Source organism: Chiloscyllium plagiosum, unplaced genomic scaffold (assembly GCF_037043375.1).
Source record: "Chiloscyllium plagiosum isolate Xiang-an unplaced genomic scaffold, Cpla_swu_hap1 HiC_scaffold_10, whole genome shotgun sequence".
Taxonomy (NCBI): Eukaryota; Metazoa; Chordata; class Chondrichthyes; order Orectolobiformes; family Hemiscylliidae; genus Chiloscyllium; species Chiloscyllium plagiosum.
In genome coordinates, this window is record NW_028270148.1 from 89,588,175 (window position 1) to 89,607,725 (window position 19,551).

Genomic DNA, 19,551 nt, shown 5'->3' on the forward strand with positions numbered 1-19,551 from the left:
ATCTCTCAGCACCATTGGCAACCCCACCCCCCATGTTTCTGATGAAGGGCTTATTCCCAAAACGCCGACTCTTCTGCTCCCTAGATGCTACATGACCGGCTGTGCTTTTCCAGCACCATACTTTTTGACTCTGATCTCCAGCAACTGCCGTCCTCACTTTCTCCTGATATCCTTCAGCTCCTGCCCTTTGATTGTCATTGTTATTTGGACCTGTAGTATCTATTAGCATTATGCAATGCCTGGTCAATTCTGCCACAAATATGCTCTTGCTGCTTAACATTTCTGTACATGTCAATTCATTTTCTGAGAGAAAGTCTCTCCTTTCTCAACAGATGTGCTCTCATTGTGGGATCTCTTATGCTGTCTTTAATTAGATTATTTTTCTGTTGAATAAATGCACAGAATTTTGCAGGCTGATTAATGCAGCCATGTGTTGATCAATGCACTCTTTTTTCACTTTGGGCTCCAATACTAAGCACATTTCATTCATAAGTTACATTCATTAAGGTTTAAACCATGCACCGAAGTTTTCAAAATTTCTGCAATCTTTTCAATCCATTAGGCAAATGTAGGATGGAGTATAATTTGAAACAGTCTCTTTCCAGCAGTGATTGGAGCCTATCCATAGTTGGCTTGTTAAGCAAACCTGTTGCAATTTCACAATTTTGATGGTGCACACATGGAAATGTAATCAATTCTGCTTCATATTACATATCATTTTGACCAGAGATGGGAGAGGACAGGTTGCAGCCATTGTGTTGGACCTAGTGCTTCAGCTATGATTTATTTTTTAGATCATTTTTATTTATTTTGGTTTAATTTATTTTGGTTGCTTGTTCCTGCTCGCAGCCTGAAGTATTCCATATCTGTAGTTTTTTTATAGCTTTTCAGCACTCAATCTCAACTCCTGACACTTTGGCTCGAGCTCTCAAGGCAACAGTCTGGTCTGTACTGTGACTTTATTGAAAATGAGCTGGAAGATTGCAGCCCCACTCAGTGCTGCATGACAAAGGTCACATGGATATGACAAGCTAGGAGGAACATTGGTGCAGGTTGCATTTCTATCCAGATGACTGAAAAACATTTCCCCACCAGGTCCCATTTTCTCAACTATCAAACAACCAGGTTTCCAGGGAGAACAAGCAGGAGACTGGAAGAACACAGCAAGCCACGCAGCATCAGGAGGTGGAGAAATCAACATTTTGGATGTAACCCTTTTTCAGGACTGAGGGTGGGTGGAAGGGGAGCTGCAGATAAACAGAGTGGCAGGGGCAGGGTGATGAAGTGGGGATAGGTGAACAATGGGAGGAATGAATCCGATTGGTGCTGGAAGGAAGGGCCGATGAGAGGAATGGAAGGGAGGGGGAGGGGCTGGGAAAGGGGTACTGCATCCCAGGCTGAATTGGACCAGTTCATCAACTTTGCCGATAACGTCCACGCCACCCTCAAATTCACTTTGTTCATATTGGACACCTCCCTCCCCTTTCTTGACCTCTCCATTTCCAGTGACAGTTTCCAGATGGACATTTATTCTAAATACTCACAACTACCTGGAGTACACCTTCTTCCACCCAGTATCCTGCATGAACTCCATCTCATTCTCCCAATTTCTCTGCCACTGCCACATCTACTCGGATGAGAAGACATTCCATTCCCTGCATCCCAAATGGCCACCTATTTTGAACAACGTGCTTTCCCCCCTCTGTCATATAGACAGCCTTCACACACCACCTCCATTCCCCAATAAAGATAGAGACCCCTTGTCCTCACTACCACCCCACCAGTCTCCACATCCAATACATCATCCTTAAACACTTCTGCCAACTTCAACTAGATCCCACCATCAAGAATGTCGTCCCCTCCCCATCCCCTCTGTCTTTTGCAAGGACTGTTCCCTTTGAAAGTCCTTGGTTCATCCCACTCTCCCCACCAAACCCCACTCCCCAACCCCCAACCCTCAGGTACCTTCCCCTGCAACTGGAAAAGATCCAAAACCTGCCATCACACCAAGCCCCCTCACTTCCATCCAGGTCCCCAGGTGAGTCAGAGATTCAGCTGTCTCTCCTCCAACCGAGTTTACTGCATCAGGTGCTCCCGATGTGGTCTTCTCTACATCAGTGAGACCAAATGTAAAATAAGGGAATGTTTTGCCCACAGGGGCCGACCGGATCTCCCAATCACCACCCATTTTAATTTTGCTTCCCACTCCCTTTCCGACATGACTATCCTTTGTCTCCTCCATTGCCACAACGAATCAAACCTCAACATTGGAGGAACAACACCTCATATTCCGCTTGGGCAGCCTACAGCCCAAAGGACTCAACATTGAGTTGTCCAATTTCAAATAAACTCCATTTCCTTCCCCAGCCCCTCCCCCTCCCCTCCATTCCTCTCAACAACCCTTCCTTCCAGCCACAAACTGGATTCATTCCTCCCATCGATCAACCAGGTTATACCCTCTACCTGTGTTCACCTATCCCCACCTTACCCCCTGCACCCCTCACCCTCTTTAGCTGCAGTTCCTCTTACGCCACCCCCAGTCCTGAAGAAGGGTTACACCCAAAACAATGAGTTCTCCACATCCCAATACTGCCTGGCTTACTGTGTTCATCCAGTCTCCTGCTTGTTTACCTTGGATTCCAGCTTCTGCCGTTTTTTTTGTATCTAATCACACTTCTAGGGAGAACAAGAGACAAACTACAATAGCACTCTTGAAATTCTCAATGCTGTGCAGCAGTATTGATATTAATGGCTAAGAATAACTTTCTTTCAGTCATTCAAAATGATGACAACTTATCCATCAGGCTGCCTCATAATTTAATTCCATGCACCTTAACAATGATGGAAAATGGAGGCAAGGAGGGGGGAAATGGAAGGAAACTCTGCACTTTGGATCCTATGACCCCATGGGAAGTCCCACCTCATGGTGCCAAAACTCTGAATTGGAAATTAGCCGATTTACTTCCATAGTAACCCGTGGAAGAAACCTGTGACAATTAAGCTGCTCCCTTTGTCATTGAACCGGAACTTGTTCTGAAGGATTCCATCTAGTGGCAGATACTAGACAGTGCACTGGGATTCAGATATGCCTGCACCAACTAACATCTGCTACTAGATGGAGATTTGACAAAAAAATGTACAATACTTCTACTGCATTTTTAACAAAGTATTATACAGAGAACATTCTGTATTTTATTTCTTGCTTGTATACTTAAGAGGGAAATCAGGAGGGCAAAAAAGGGGACATGAGATAGCTTTGGCAAATAGAATTAAGGAGAATCCAAAGGGTGTTTACAAATATATTAAGGACAAAAGGGTAACTAAGGAGAGAATAGAGCCTCTCAAAAATCAGCAAGGCGGCCTTTGTGTGGAGCCGCAGAAAATGGGGGAGATACTAAATGAATATTTTGCATCAGTATTTACTGTGGAAAAAGATATGGAAGATATAGACTGTAGGGAAATAGATGGTGACATCTTGCAAAATGTCCAGATTACAGAGGAGGAAGTGCTGGATGCCTTGAAACGGTTAAAGGTGGATAAATCCCCAGGACCTGATCAGGTGTACCCGAGAACTCTGTGAGAAGCTAGAGAAGTGATTGCTGGGTCTCTTGCTGAGATATTTGTATCATCGATAGTCACAGATGAGGTGCGAAAAGACTGGAGGTTGGCAAACATGGTGCCACTGTTTAAGAAGGGCGGTAAAGACAAGCCAGGGAACTATAGACTGGTGAGCCTGACCTCGGTGGTGGGCAAGTTGTTGGAGGGAAACCTGAGGGACAGGATGTACATGTATTTGTAAAGGCAAGGACTGATTAGGGGTAGTCAACATGGCTTTGTGCGTGGGAAATCATGTCTCACAAACTTGATTGAGTTTTTTGAAGAAGGAACAACGAAGATTGATGAGGGCAGAGCAGTAGATGTGATCTATATGGACTTCAGAAAGGCGTTTGACAAGGATCCCCATGGGAGACTGATTAGCAAGGTTAGATCTCATGGAATACAGGGAGAACTCGCCATTTGGATACAGAACTGGCTCAAAGGTAGAAGACAGAGGGTGATGGTGGAGGGTTGTTTTTCAGACTGGAGACCTGTGACCAGTGGAGTGCCACAAGGATCAGTGCTGGGTACTCTACTTTTTGTCATTTACATAAATGACCTGGATGCGAGCATAAGAGGTACAGTTAGTAAGTTTGCAGATGACACCAGAATTGGAGGTGTAGTGGACAGTGAAGAGGGTTACCTCAGATTACAGCAGGATGGGACAATGGGCTGAGAAATGGCAGATAGAGCTTAATTCAGATACATGCGGGTGCTGCATTTTGGGAAAGCAAACCCTAGCAGGACTTATACACTTAATGGTAAGGTCCTAGGGAGTGTTGCTAAACAAAGAGACCTTGGAGTGCAGGTTCATAGCTCCTTGAAAGTGGAGTCGCAGGTAGATAGGATAGTGAAGAAGGCATTTGGTATGCCTTCCTTTATTGGTCAGAGTATTGAGTACAGGAGTTGGGAGGTCATGTTGCGCTGTACACGACATTGGTTAGGCCACTGTTGGAATATTGTGTGCAATTTTGGTCTCCTTCCTATCGGAAAGATGTCGTGAAACTTGAAAGGGTTCAGAAAAGATTTACAAGGATGTTGCCAGAGTTGGAGTATCTGAGCTACAGGGAGAGGCTGAACAGGCTGGGGCTGTTTTCCCTGTAGTGTCGGAGACTGAGGGGTGACCTTATAGAGGTTTACAAAATTATGAGAGACATGGATAGAATAAATAGATAAAGTCTTTTCCCTGGGATAGGGTAGTCCAGAACTAGAAGACATAGGTTTAGGGTGAGAGGGGAAAGATATAAAAGAGATCTAAGGGGCAACTTTTTCATACAGAGGGTGGTACGTGTATGGAATGAGCTGTCAGAGGAAGTGGTGGAGGCTGGTACAATTGCAACATTTAAGAAGCATTTGGATGGGTATATGAATAGGAAGGGTTTGGAGGGATATGAGCCGGGTGCTGGCAGGTGGGACTAGATTGGGTTGGGATATCTGGTCAGCATGGAAGAGTTGGACCGAAGGGTCTGTTTCAATGCTGTCCATCTCTATGACTATATAGCAATGTATTTTACTTGTACAAATTATTTCTGCTATGTATCAGATTGATATAAAGTACAAATACTGTATTTCAAATACAAATAAATATTTCAAATAATGCAAGAAGCAAGAAAATATCCAAAAGAACCTAACTCTGGCTTTAACATTGATTATAACGCGAACTGTTCATGTTCCCACTGCATCGGTTAGAGCTGGATGTGTAAAAATTCAACGTAGCCTTTCTGTTTGGTGCCAATGGTCACAGGTCATCCTGTAGCATTGCAGACAGATCAGTTACTGCCTCCATTGCTTTGTGTAACATTGTTATCTCACTGTCAGCCTATCGCTGTCATAATGTGTCCCAGAGATCTTGGTGATGATCTTCCAAAACAGCACCTGCTGCGTCATTGTAGTCCTATCGCTGGATCAGAGCTTGTGAGTTCAAGTGTCACACCAGGACCAAATAGCCACAAACAGTGTGTCATAATGTGGCCAAACAGGTTGACTAACAATCCTTCTGATTATGTGTAAAATCAGGTGACTTTGCTAGTTAGCCAGAATCATAGAAACTGCAGTGCAACATCATCCCCATGTTAAAAAAAATCCCATGATCAGGTTCTCAACACGAGTAACTGGCATCTCATTCTGACAGACTACCAAACAAAAGCCCACCACACTTCTCACTCCATCAGTCTCTGCTACATTCTGCCTGAGATGGGAACTTCAAATGTACCCACTACACCTCCAGTGGAACAGCCACAGGGTAATCACAACTTGCACACAATGTGCTGTAGGTAAACCCACAAGGAAGGGATTGCCAGGATTTTGACCGAGCAACATTGAAGAAACAGTGATATATTTCCAATTTAGAAAGATGAGTGGCTAGGAAGGGAACTTGCAGGTGGTTGTGCTTCCATACATCTGTTGTCCTTATCCTTCTAGCTGGGTTTGGCAGCTGCTGTTTGAACAGATCTATTTTGTAGACAGTACACACTGCTGATTGGTGGGACTGAATCTTTTTGGATGTGGTGTCAATCAAATGGGCTGCTTTGTCCTATGCTACGAACCAGACCAAACCACTATCAAAATACATTAAGAAGATAGTCTGGACCCTAACCTTTTCCTTTTCATAATGTAAGTAAGGCATTGTGTTTTGGATGCAATTTGATTGGTCAAACTACCAGGCTTGAAACAAAACACACTTTGTTCTTACACTATAATTAAAATACAGACAAAATAAAAAGAAAATAAAAGAATTGGCTTAAGTCTAGCTATCAAAATACTTAACAAAATAATATATATTAAGTATTACTAATTAACTGTTCCAGTAGGGTAACCCCATAAACACACCCTTAGCAAAGGCAACTTCAGTAAAATACGTTGTCTCACATGTAATTCTCGCAGCATGAAGAGAACCCCAGCTTTTAGCTGTAACAGAGAGAGAGGAATAAGAGCTTTCGCATCTAGCTTCAAGACCCCTGCAATGCTTCTGAAGGCTAAAACTAAAAAAAATTTGGTTCTGTGGGAGCATGACCACACCCATTCAGGTTGCTTTTATTGTTCCAAATTTTAAAAATAATCCTAAGGCTTCACAAGCCGTTTACTTTATTGGCTTTGGAGCAGACTGCTCAACATCTCTTTCTCAACCTTTCTTCATCAAAGAAAAACAGGACAAAATACACCTCTCAAATCCATTGTATAGTCACAATGGTGTCAAGTTCTTGAGTTTTGTTGGAGCTCCACTCATCCAGGGCAAGTAGGGAATATTGCATCACACTCCTGACTTGCGCCTTGTAGATGGTGGACAGGCTTTAGAATGTCAGAAGGTGAATTACTTGCTGAGGAATTCCTAACCTCTGACCTGTTCCTCTAGCCACAGTTTTTATATGGCTAGTCGAGTTCAGTTTTGGTCAATGATAATCCTGAGGACCTTCAGTGATGGTAATGCCATTGAATGCACAGGGGTGATGGTGAGATTCTCTTTTGTTCGAAGTGGTTATTGCATGGCATTTATGTGACAAGAATGCAACTAGCAACTTGTGAGCCCAAATCTGAACATTGTCCAGATCCTGTTGCATTTGAACAGTATCTAAGGATCACATATAGTGCTGAACATCATTCAAACATGAGTGAACATCCCCAATTCTTACTTTATGATGAAGGGAAGACAAAGTTAAAAGTCACACAACACAAGGTTTTTTTGGAAGTACAAGCTTCTGCAGCACTGCTCTTTCATCATGTAGCTAGTGGGACAGGATCATAGGACACAGAATTTATCACAAAAGATCAAAGGGCCATATAACTGATGTGACGTATTGAACAAACCTAGATTGCTGCGTGAGGTTAGTGTTTGTCTGTATCCCAAACTTAAGTCAGACTGGTTCCACTTCCAGAATAGGAATTGATAAAATGCCACATGGACTGACTGCCTACAGATTGTGTGCTTTTTCAACAAAATAGAATGTATCTGCAAATGTAAGTTCACCCCACAGATGTATATATGTGTGTGTGTGTGTGCGTGTTTGTGTGAGAGAGGAAGAAAATGCATGTGTGTTTGTGTACATGCGAGTGTGATGCTTGTAGGAGGGTGTGTGCGTGAGTTTGAGTGTGGGTGTGTGTGTCTGAGAGAGGGCATATGTATGAGAGAGGGTCTGCGTGACTATCATCGTGTATAAGCTTGTATGTATATATGTATGTGTGCTCGTGTGTGTGTGTGTGTATGAGGGAATGTGTAGTGTAGTGGGGTCACCTGTAGTATGATATGTGCCCTATACATTCTCATCCCACATACGTCTCGTGTAGGGGACCTCTATTGCCTTCTGAAGCTGCACAAAACCAACATATCTGAACATCCCATCATATCAGGCAATGGTACCCTGTGTGCAAACCTCTCTGGCTTTGTCGAGGGCATCTTGAAACCCATTGTACAGGGGACCCCCAACTTCTGTCGTGATACTACATATTTTTTACAGCAACTAAGCACCCATGAACCAGTCAAACCAGGAACATTCCTTGTCACAATGGATAAATCAGCACTCTACACCGGCATGCCCATGACGATGGCATTGCTACAACAGCCTCAGTACTCAATACCAACAACTACCAATCTCCGAGCACCATCCGACAACTCATCCGCTTCATCCTCAACCACGTGCTCACCTTTGACAACCAGTTCTTCATCCAGAGACACAGAATAGCCATGGGGATCAAATTTTCACCCCAACATGCCAATATTTTCATGCACAAGTTCAAACAAAACTTCTTTGCTGCACAGGACCTCCAACCAACACTACATGCCAGATATATTTACATTTCTTCCTCTAGACCCATGACAAGGAGTCACTGAAACAATTACATAGTGATATCAACAAGTTTCATCCCACCATCATACTTGCCATGGACTACTCTTTAGAATCTGTCTCATTCCTGGACACACGCATCTCCATCAAGGACGGACACCTCAGCACCTCACTCTACTGCAAACCCACAGACACCTCACAATACTGCACTTCACTGGCTTCCACCCTAAACATACAAAAACAGCCATCCCTTACGGACAAACCCTACGCATACACAGGATCTGTTCAGGTGAGGGGGAAATACAATGGACACCTCAAGGTGCTGAAGGATGCCCTCGTAAGAACAGGAAACAATGCTCAACTTCTCGATTGCCAGTTCCAACCTGCCTCAGTGAGAAACTGTAATGATCTCCTCAGGAGACAGACACGGAATACAACTGATAGGGTACCCTTCATTGTCTAGTGTTTCCCAAGATGAGAGAAACTATGCCATGTTCTTTGCAGCCTGCAACACATTATCGATGAGGATGAGCATCTCGCCAAGACCTTCCCTACCCCTCCACTTCTCATCTTTAAACAACCACCAAACCCTAGACATACCATTGTTTGCAGCAAACTGCCCAGCCTTCAGGAAAACATCAACCACAACACAGTACAACCCTGTCATGGCAACCACTGCAAGATGTGTCAGTGTCGACATGGATACCACCATCAGACGTGGGGACACCACCCACCATGTATGTGACACTGGATGAATGGACACCGCTCAACAATCGACAGACAGGGATGTTCCCTCGGGGTCAGGAACACTTCAGTGGTTCAGGCCTTGGATCTTCAGGTGACTGTCCTCTAAGACGGACTTCGGGATGTGCAACACAGCAGAGTCACTGAGCAGTGGCTGATAGCTAAGTTCGTTTGGGATGTTGGGATACAAACTCTAACCTCACACATTTAACGCACTGTCTGAGCTGAGTTATCCCCCTTTTTAAAAAAGAAACCTTAAGCTATCTCAGGAATCTCTCTTGAAAGTAGTGCTGAGATTTACATATGTCACAAAGCTAGTCCCTTTCTTTACTAAAAGCTGTTCCTTGGTTCAAGGAGACTCTGCCCTTGATTTTTCTCAGAGGGGTAATAAACCGGGCTGGGCTCCAATCAGTTTAGTTTAGTACAGAGATGAAAAGGATTTTGAGAGGCCTTTTGTTTATATGTAAACAATGAGACTTCAGGCCAAAGTGGTCATGTTTTAGAAGTGACCTGTATAAAAAAAGGGGGTGGTCTGCTCTCTAGATAGCTGAGCTGAGCAATTTTTAGTTCAGTCTTGAACTGGTTGGACACTCAACAGGGAGCTGTGTGGAAACTCTCTCTTTCTGCCCTTTAACTTCAACCTGTAAGAATGTGTTCCATTTATACTGGTTTTGAAGGGAGCTTGCTTATTGGGACTGTTATGTATATTCGGAACAGCATAATTAAGTCTAGTTGGATAGGTTGAGTTCTTTAGGGGTGCTTTATTCAGTTTTTTGTGTTTCATTGTGTAATTTTGTGAACAAATTTTTGTCTGTTTTAAAATCTAGTAGTCAACCTAGCTAATTTAATCCAGGTAATTTTCACTGTACACTTACCGAAACAAGTTGCAAAGTTATGGTCTGAGCTGCCTGCTTCAGAATATTTTGAGAGCTCTGGCTTAGTCCATAACACATAGTAATGAATCGAAACCTGCAACCCCATTCTAAGTGGTTAAAGACTTAACAGCAATCTTGGTTTGTTCAGTATATCGCATAGGTTGTATGGCACTTTAATCTTTTACTGTAAATTCTCTCTTCTTTGATCCTGCCCCACTAGCTACCTGACAAAGGAGCAGTGCTCCGAAAGCTTGTACTTCCAAATAAACCAGTTGGACTATAACCTGGTGTTATATGATTTTTAATTTTGTCCACACCAGCCCAACACCGGCACCGCTACGTGATGAAGGAAAGGTCATTGATGAAACGAATGAAGATGAGCTGAAGATATAGTCCTGAGGAACTCCTACAGAGATGTCCTGAAGGTGGGCCGGCTGACTCCAACAACCACAACCATCTTCCTGTGTGTCATATATGAGCAGAGAGTTTTCTCCAATTCTAGGTGACTTCAATTTTGCTGAGACTCATTAATGATGCACAATTAAATTGATGGCAAGAGCTGTCACTTCTACATCACCTTTCCAATTGTCCATGTTTTAACTAAAGTTCTAATGAGGTCAGGAGCTAAGTGGCCTTGGCAGAACCCAAGCTGGGTGTCCCTGAACAGGTTATTGTTGTACAGAAGCTGCTTGATGGCACAATTGATGACATGTTAACTGAGTGTAAGACTGAAGGGCGGATTGGATTGTCCTGCTTTTTGTGTAATGGACATACCTGGACAATTTCCAGGTTGTTGGGTAGATGCCAATGTTGTAACTAACGAACAGCTTGGTTATGGGTATGGCAAGTTCTGGAACACATTTCTTCAGTACTATTGTTGGAATGTTGTCACGGCCCACAGTCTTTGTAGTATCCGGTGTCTCTACTGTTTCCTTACATTAAAAGGAGTGAATTAAACTGAACAATAGCATCTGTGATAAAGTCATAAAGCACAGAAACAGACCCTTCGGTCCAACTTGACCATGTCGACCAGATATCCTATATTAATCTAGTCCCATTTGCCAGCATTTCGCGTATATCCCTCTAAACATTTCTTATTCATGTACCGTCCACATGCCTTTTAAATGTTGTACCTGTACCAACCTCCACCACCTCCTCACGTAGTTCATTCTATCTATGCAATATCCTCTGTATGAAAAATTTGTCCTTTAGGTTTATTATATATATTTCCTGTCTCACCTTAAACCAATGGTCTCTAGTTTTAGACTCCCCAACCCTGGGAAAAAGAACTTTGCTATTCACCCTATCCATGCCCATCGTGATTTTACAAATCTCTGTAAGATCACTATGAGATCATCCCTCCGCGTCTGATGCTCCAGGTAAAATCGCCGCACTCTATACAGCCTCTTCCGATAGCTCAAAGACATCAACCCCAGCAACATCTTTGTAAATCTTTTCTGTGCCCTTTTAAGTTTAACAATATCTTTCATATGGCAGGGAGACCAGGATTCAACACAGTAACCAATAACCAACGAATAACCAATGTCCTGTACAGCCACAATATGACCTCCCAATTCCTATACTCATTGCAATGACCAGTAAAGGCAAGCATACCAAATGCCTTCTTCACTACCCTGTCCACCTGCGACTCCACTTCCAAGGAATTATGAACCTGCACCCTTTGTTAGGCAACACACCTCTGGACCCTCCCATTAAGTGTGTACGTCCTGACCTGATTTACCTTTTCAAAATGAAACATTTCATATTTATCTAAATTAAACTCAATCTGCCACTTCTTGGCCCATCTGATCAAGGTACCATTGTACTCTGAGATAACTTTCTTCACTGTCCAGTACACCACCAACTTTGGTGTCATCTACAAACTTACTAACCATACCTCTTTTATTCACATCCAAATCATTTATATAAATGACCTTCTGGTACACTGTTGGTCACAGACCTCCAGTCCAAAAAAACAACCCCTCACCACCACTCTCTGTCACCTATGTTCAAGTCAATTTTGTATCCAAATAGCTAGCTCTCCTTGGATTACGTGATCTAACCTTGCTAAACAGAACCTTGTCGAACTCCTTGCTGAAATCTGTTTCGACAACTTCCACTGCCCTGCCCTCATCAATCCTCTTTGTCACGTCTTCAAAAAAACTCAATCAAGTTAGTGAGACACAATTTACCACACACAAAGCCATATTGACTATCCCTAATCAATCCTTACCTTTCCAAATACATGTAAATCCTGTTCCTCCAGCAATTTATCCACTACTGATGTCAAGCTCACCGGCCTATAGTTCCCTGGCTTTTCCTTACCACCTTTCTTAAATAATGGCACCACATTAGCCACTCTCCGGTCTTCCAGCACCTCCCTCATGTTATCAATGATACGAATATCTTAGCAAGGAGCCCAACAATCAGTTCACTAGCTTCTCTCAAAGTTCTGGGAAACACATGATCAGGTCCCAGGGATTTACTCACCTTCATGCATTTTGAGACATCCAGCACCTCCTCCTCTGTATTATGGACACTTTTCAATATAGTTATCTAGCTTCCATATACTTCTCCACAGTAAATACTGATGTAAAATACTCTTTTAATATTTCACCTGCAGTTCCACACATAGATGGCCTTGTTAACCTTTAAGAGGCCCTATTCTCTCCCTCCTACTCTTTTGCCTTTAATGTATTTGTAGAATCTCTTTGTATTCTCCGTAACCCCATTTGCCAAAGTTACATCATGTCCCCTTTTTGCCCTCCTGATTTCCCCCTTGAGTATACTCCTACTGCCCTTATACTCCTCAAGGGATTCATTCGATCCCTGCTGTCTATACGTGACATATGCCTCCTTCTTTTTCATGACCAGAGCCTCAATTTCTCTAGTCATCCAACATCACTACACCTACCAACTTTGCCCTTCAAACTAATATAGAATCTCTATAATGTGGAAACAGGCCATTTGGCCCAACAAGTCCACACCGACCCTACAAAGAGCATCTCACCTAGGCCCATTCCCCTACATTTCCCCTGACTAAGGCACCTAACCTACGTATCCCTGAACACTATTGGCAACTTAGCATAGCCAATTCACCTGACCTGCACATCTTTGGACTGTGGGAGGAAACCAGAGCACCGAGAGGAAACCCACACAGACAGAGGGAGAATGTGCAAATTCCACACAGAAGTTACCTGAGGCTGGATTCGAACCCAGGTTTCTAGTGCTGTGAGGTAGCAATACTAACCACTGAGCCACCTCGCCACCACAAACTAGAAAAGATATAGCCTGATAAGAACATACAGCCTCTTGACTCCCATTATCTCATTTTTTAAAGTATCCAATTTTCCAACCACCCCTTTACCTGCAAAGAACCTCTCCAATCAGAGCATCTATTTCTCTAGTCATTCAACATTCATACACCTACCAGCCTTGACCTTCACTCTAAAAGGAACATACTCTCCCTGGACTCTCGTTATCTCATTTTTGAAAGCTTCCTATTTTCCTGTCACCTTTTTACCTACAAACATCCACTCCCAATCAACTTTTGAAAGTTCTTGCCTAATACTGTCAAAATTGGCCTTACTCCAATTTAAAACTTTAACTTTTATATCAGGCCTATCCTTTTCCATAACAGTTTTAAAATGAGTAGCGTTATGATCACTGGCCCTAAACTACTCCCCCACTGACATCTCAGTTACTTGCCCTGCCTTATTTCCCAAGGTTAAAAATCACACAACACCAGGTTATAGTCCTACAAGTTTATTTGGAAGCACTAGCTTTCTGAGCACTGCTTCTTCATCAGATAGTGTGGAGCAGGATCATAAGACACATCTTTAGCAAATAAACCTGTTGGATTATAACCTGGTGTTGAGTGATTTTTAACTTTGTCCACCCCAGTCCAACATCAGCTCCTCCACATCATCATTTCCCAAGAGAAGGTCAGGTTTTGCTCCTTCTCTAGTAGGTTCATCTACATCCTGAATAAAACATTTTTCTTTTACACACTTAACAAATTCCTCTCAACTCAAGCCCTTTTTTTTCCAAGTGATGTTCAACATAGAGGAGTACTGATTCGTCAGCCGAGGGGACGCTGTACATATTAATCAGTAGGAGGTTTCCTTGTCCATGTTTTACCTGGTGTCATACGAATTCATGGTTGTCCAGAATTAATATTGAAGACTCTGTTCTGACAATGATATGACATATCTAAGCATGGAGATGGTGGTGTCTGGGACACAGAGGTATGATTCTGTAAGTGTGACTGCTGCTTGACTCGTCTGTGAGCACCTCTCCCAGTTTTTGGCAGTAGCCTCCTGATGTTGGTAAGGACAAGAGGGTTGTTTCCATCATTGTCATTTCCAGTGCCTACGTTGAAGCCAGGTTGTCTATCCGGTTTCATTCCTTTCTTTAGATTTTCTTGCATTAATATAACGGAATCATTTCAGTGGGCAGTTAGAAGTCAAGCATGTTGCTATTGCTCTAGAGTCATACATAGGACAGACCAGGTGAGGATGGCAGTTTTCTTTCCTAAAGGACACTAGTGAACTGGGTGGGGTTCATTGTCAATGGTTTATGGTCATCATTAGACTTCCAGTGCTTTATTTTTATTGAATTCAAATTGTCAATTGACAATACCACTAGGCCATTGTTTATCCACCACCACTTGTGTGAAAAAGGTGTCATTCAGGATTGCACAAGATCATTCAGTGTTATCAGGAATAAAACATCATACATATCTGATGTTACTATATTTCAGGATCATTGCAACTCCAGGGTACAAGGTAATGCAATCTATCATACTTGATTTTTAATGCTGCATTTTAATTTGTGGAAATGGTATGTATGCACCTAAGATCACATTGTAGAAGTTTCAAACTTTTTAATAATGGTGATTGTAGCAAGATTCATTTTGGATTACTTGGACAAAAATAACGTGCTGGGGTATGGGCAGAAAGCAGGCAATTTCTACTAGCTAGTAACAGTACTTATTTAACAAGCTGTTGCAGACATAATGGGCCAAGAGTCTTTCTGCACCATAATACTGCCAGAAATTATGATAGTGAAAGAATAGTAATACATTCAGGTGTTGTGAGACTTGGTCATGTACAGTATTCACAAGTGATGGCATTCTTATGCATCTTGTCCATTCAGGTGTGTGATGATACTGTTGCATTAAGTGGGATATTTTGCCCTGTTTTTGTGAAGAGAAGTTTTAAGACAAAGGCACTGAGCTGTATATTGAAAGCCCATTAAGTGGTCCTGTGAGGCCTTGATGTTTTTAAAGTAGGAACAATAGAAGCAGCCTGAATGGGTGGTGCAAACTCCCACAAAACCAGGATGTTTAGTTTTAGTTTTTTAGTAGCAGCTGCTAGGGTCTTGAAGCTGGATGTGGAAGCTGTTTTTCCTCTTTTGGTCGCTGTTAAAAACTGGGGGTTGTCTTCCTGCTGCAGGAATTGCATGTGAGATAGTCTGTTTTTCTGAATTTGACTTTGTCAAGGCTGTGTTTTTGGAATGTTACTACATTGGAACAAGTACATTTTAGTAGTTAAATAATCTATTATTCTGTTAAGTTTTCCAAGAGTTAAGTTATTCTAATTTCTTCTTCCTTTTGATGTTTTTTAAACTATAATGTATGAATAAAGTGTGCTTTGTTTCAAGTCTGGTAGTTTGACCAGTCAAATTGCATCTGGAAAGCAACACCTTACACTTACCTTTAAATAGGGTCTATACTATCCTCTGAATATATTTTGAGGGATTTGGTCTGGTCCATAACCAGTGGCAGTGGTCCCAGACTTGAAACTTGCTAATGAAAGGCCCTTAGTGAGCTGAGGTAATACATCTTGTAGATGGTACAAATTACTCATCAATGGTGAACAGTGTAAATTATTGTGTATGGCATGTTAATCAACTGGCATGCTTTGTCCTGAGTGGTGTTAAGCTTCTTGAGTATGAATGGAGCTGCACTCATCGAGATGAATGAAGAGAAATCCATCACACTTCTGATTTCTGGCTTGAAAGTGGTAGGCAGGCTACAGGGAGTGAGAGGTGATTTAATCACCACAGAAATCCCAACCTCTAACCTACTCTTGTCACCACAATATTTATATGTTTGATGCAATCCAATTCTGGTAAACTGTAATTCCCAAGATCTGGATTAGAGTGGTGCTGGAAAAGCACAGCCAGTCAGGCAAGATTTTCCTGCTCCTTGGATGCTGCCTGACCTGCTGTGCTTTTCCAGCACCACTCTAATTAGACTCTGGTTTCCAGCATCTGCAGTCCCTGTTTTTACTTCGGTAATTGCCAAGATGTTGATATTCAATAATGGGAATGCCATTTAATGTCAAATGGTGATGATTAGATTCTCTCTGTTGGGGGTGGTCATTGCCTGGCACTAACATGGCACAAATACTACTTGCACTTATAAGACCAAGCCTGAATATCATCCAGCTCTTGCTATATATGGACACAGACTGTTTCAGTAGCTGATGAGTCATGAATGTTGTCAAACATTCTACAATCAGCAATGAGCAATCCATTTCTGACTTTATGATGGAGGGATGGTCATTGATGAAGCAGGTGCAAAAAATATTTGGACCTGGAATGTTGAATGCCTGCAGAAATGTCCTGGAACTGAATTAATTGACTTCAAAAAACACAATATTCTTCTTTTGTGCTCGGTATGACGCCAACCAATTTACACTTTTCCCAAATTCCATCGACTCCAGTTTTATTAGGGGTTCTTGATGCCGCACATGGTCAAATGCCACCTTGATGTCAAGGGCAGCCATTCTCATCTCACCTCACAAATTCAACTCGATAATCCATGTTTGAACCAAGGCAATAACAAGCTCAGTCGTTGAATGGCCTAGGCAAAACCTAAATTGAGCTGTAGCAAGCAGCTAATTTCTATGTAAGTGCCACTTGATGGCATCAGCAATGACACTTTTTAATCACTTTTATGATAATCGAGAGTAGATTGGTGAGATGGTAAGTGGTTGGATTGGATTTGTCCTGATTTTTGCTCACAAAACATACCTGAACAATTTTGCACATGAACAGGTATATGCCACCATTACAGCTGTTCTGGAATAATTCTGCTGCTGCTGATGGCTCAAGTGATCCCATGGATACCCAGATTTAATTTAATAGATTTGTTCAAAATCTACCCCATTTAGCACGGTGATGGTGCCATACAAAATGATAACAGCACAAGTTTCCTTAATATGAAGTCATATGTAGGTCAGACCAGGTAAGGACAGCAGATTTCCGTTCCTAAAAGACATAAGTGAACCAACCTCTTTTTTTGACAATGATAATAGTTAACATTACTGAGTAATCATTACTGAAACTGCATTTTTAAAAATTTCAGATTTTATTAGATGAACTTAAAATGTTCGAACTATCCATGGTGAAATTTGAACCTTTGCCCTCATAAGTCTTATCCGAGCCTCTTGATTACTGGTCTAGTGACATTTCCTCTGGTTCACTTCCTCTCCCAAGGATATAACGATCAAGGAATGCATCTTTGTAATTTCCATTCTTACTTGCCTCAGCACCCTCAGAAGCACCCCTCCCACTCTTGTGAAATTATCAGCTCTACGCTAAGTAAGCCTTTCTAATACCTCCTCTGCATTATTTATAACTCAACCACTTTCTCAATTACCTCTTCTTTCAATAGGACTTTGCTGCATCTTTAGTTGTAAAAGATGCTGCAGAAATACACATTTTCTTCCTAGTATCTTACACATTCCTGGCTTCCATCATTAGTTGTTCACTCCGGTATCCAAGCTCGAAGTTCTGGAATTCCCAAGTTAAACCACTCCAATATCATGTCCTTTAACACACGCCTCTACCTTTTTGACCAAACTTTTGATTAATTGTCTTAATATGTCATGATGCAAACTGATATCAAATTTTGTTTTAAAATGGTTCTGTGAAATGCTTCAGCGTAGTCGGCTACATAAAGAAATGCTACATAAATGTTGGTAGTGCTTATTATTGGAAAAAGTTCTCAGAACTATACATTTGATAGAAGATCTCATTTTGAAGTCAGGTGATGAACAGTACATTCTCCCTCAAAGTTTTAAAAAATTTCTGCCAAAATGATTTTGCTCTAAATTTAGGACTCTCACTGTACAAACATTTCAATGAACAGATGTTTGTGAGAATTCCTATATTAGGAAGCTCACTTTAATTAGCAAGCTGACAGACCCATTCCTCAGAGATATTGGCTTTTCTAATTTCAGCAGGATCCACAATGTCTTTGAGCATATACCAGAAGTTCCTGGAAAGACAGGAATGCCTGGATTAGAAAAGAAGTAGAACCAACATACCTCCTACTCTAATAAATTTTCATCTAGTTTTTATTAACATTAAAATTATGTTAGTATTTGCTACATCTTCAAAGCCTTGAAGCATTTGAGAAGTTTTTTTTTTTAGGAACAGTCCTGTATTATTTTCACAGCAATTGGTGAGACCAATATCACAGAAGAGACATGCATATAAATAAGGGGTTGTGAACACTGCCTCCATCTCAATTCGTTCAAGCACAGCTAATTATAAATTTGAGTTTGAATAAAATGAAGACATTTTTAGAACACGCTGGCCATATACATTCAAATATGCTTGCTGAAACGAAGCGATTATATAGTTTATTGTCAAAAAGGGCCATGATTATTGTTAAAATCCTTCTTTCTGATTGAAAACTGATAACTGACACTGGTTGCTGTACAGTGAGTAGTTAGGAAATGACATTGAAATTCCAATTATAGTGGCTTGTGATAAAAAGGCTTAATTCACATTTATAACTATTAACATAATCGAGTACAGTTATGGAATCACACGAACACACTTATTCCACATAGCTGATATAAAAAATCTTTAACATCATCTACAATTAAAGCTAGTTCTATGACTATTAAATTAATTGATAGTAAAAATTGCAGTGTTAATGTCAATGTACAACCATGAGAAAAATGTAATAAGATGTAGATACTCACGCTCTATTTTCTTTTGTCATTTTATAACTAATAAGAGTTCTTTCTATATAATTTTCAAGAGCCTGAAACAAATATAGAAAATGTAATCAATTTTATTTTTATGATGAATAAACGTATTATGGCAGGTGGGACTAGATTGGTTAGGATATCTGGTCGGCATGGACGAGTTGGACCGAAGGGTCTGTTTCCATGTTGTACATCCCTATGACTCTATGGCAGAAGGCAGAGAGTGGGGATAAATGGGTCCTTCTTAGCATGGAAGCTGGTGACTAAAGGTCAGTGTTGGGACCTCAACTTTTCACTTTATACATCGGAGGCTGAGGGTTGACCTTTTAGAGATTTATAAAATCATGAGGGCCATGGATTGAGTGAATAGACAAGGTCCTTTCCCTAGGGTGAGGGAGTTCAAAACCAGAGGGCATAGGTTTAAAGTGAGATGGGAAAGATTTAAAAAGGACCTGGGGGGTCATTTTTCACGCACAGGGTGACAGTGTTGGGTGCCAGTGGTTATCCAGTCTGCGTTTCATCTTCCAAATGTAGAGGAGACCAGAT

General features: G+C 41.6%; 1 protein-coding gene across 2 annotated transcripts in view; it reads right to left on the minus strand.

Annotated features, from left to right (window-relative positions):
- Nucleotides 1-17,364: 17,364 nt before the first annotated feature.
- The window catches only part of LOC122552982 (uncharacterized protein C6orf118-like), a 62,894-nt gene continuing 60,707 nt past the window's right edge, over nucleotides 17,365-19,551 (minus strand). For both annotated transcript variants that reach the window (XM_043696333.2, XM_087990977.1), the window contains exons 9-10: nucleotides 19,000-19,061; nucleotides 17,365-18,284 (exon numbers count right to left, since the gene is read on the minus strand). In XM_043696333.2, coding sequence (XP_043552268.1) covers nucleotides 18,191-18,284; nucleotides 19,000-19,061 — 156 coding nt within the window. In that variant the 3' untranslated portion in view covers nucleotides 17,365-18,190. The remainder of the gene's footprint in view (nucleotides 18,285-18,999; nucleotides 19,062-19,551) is intronic.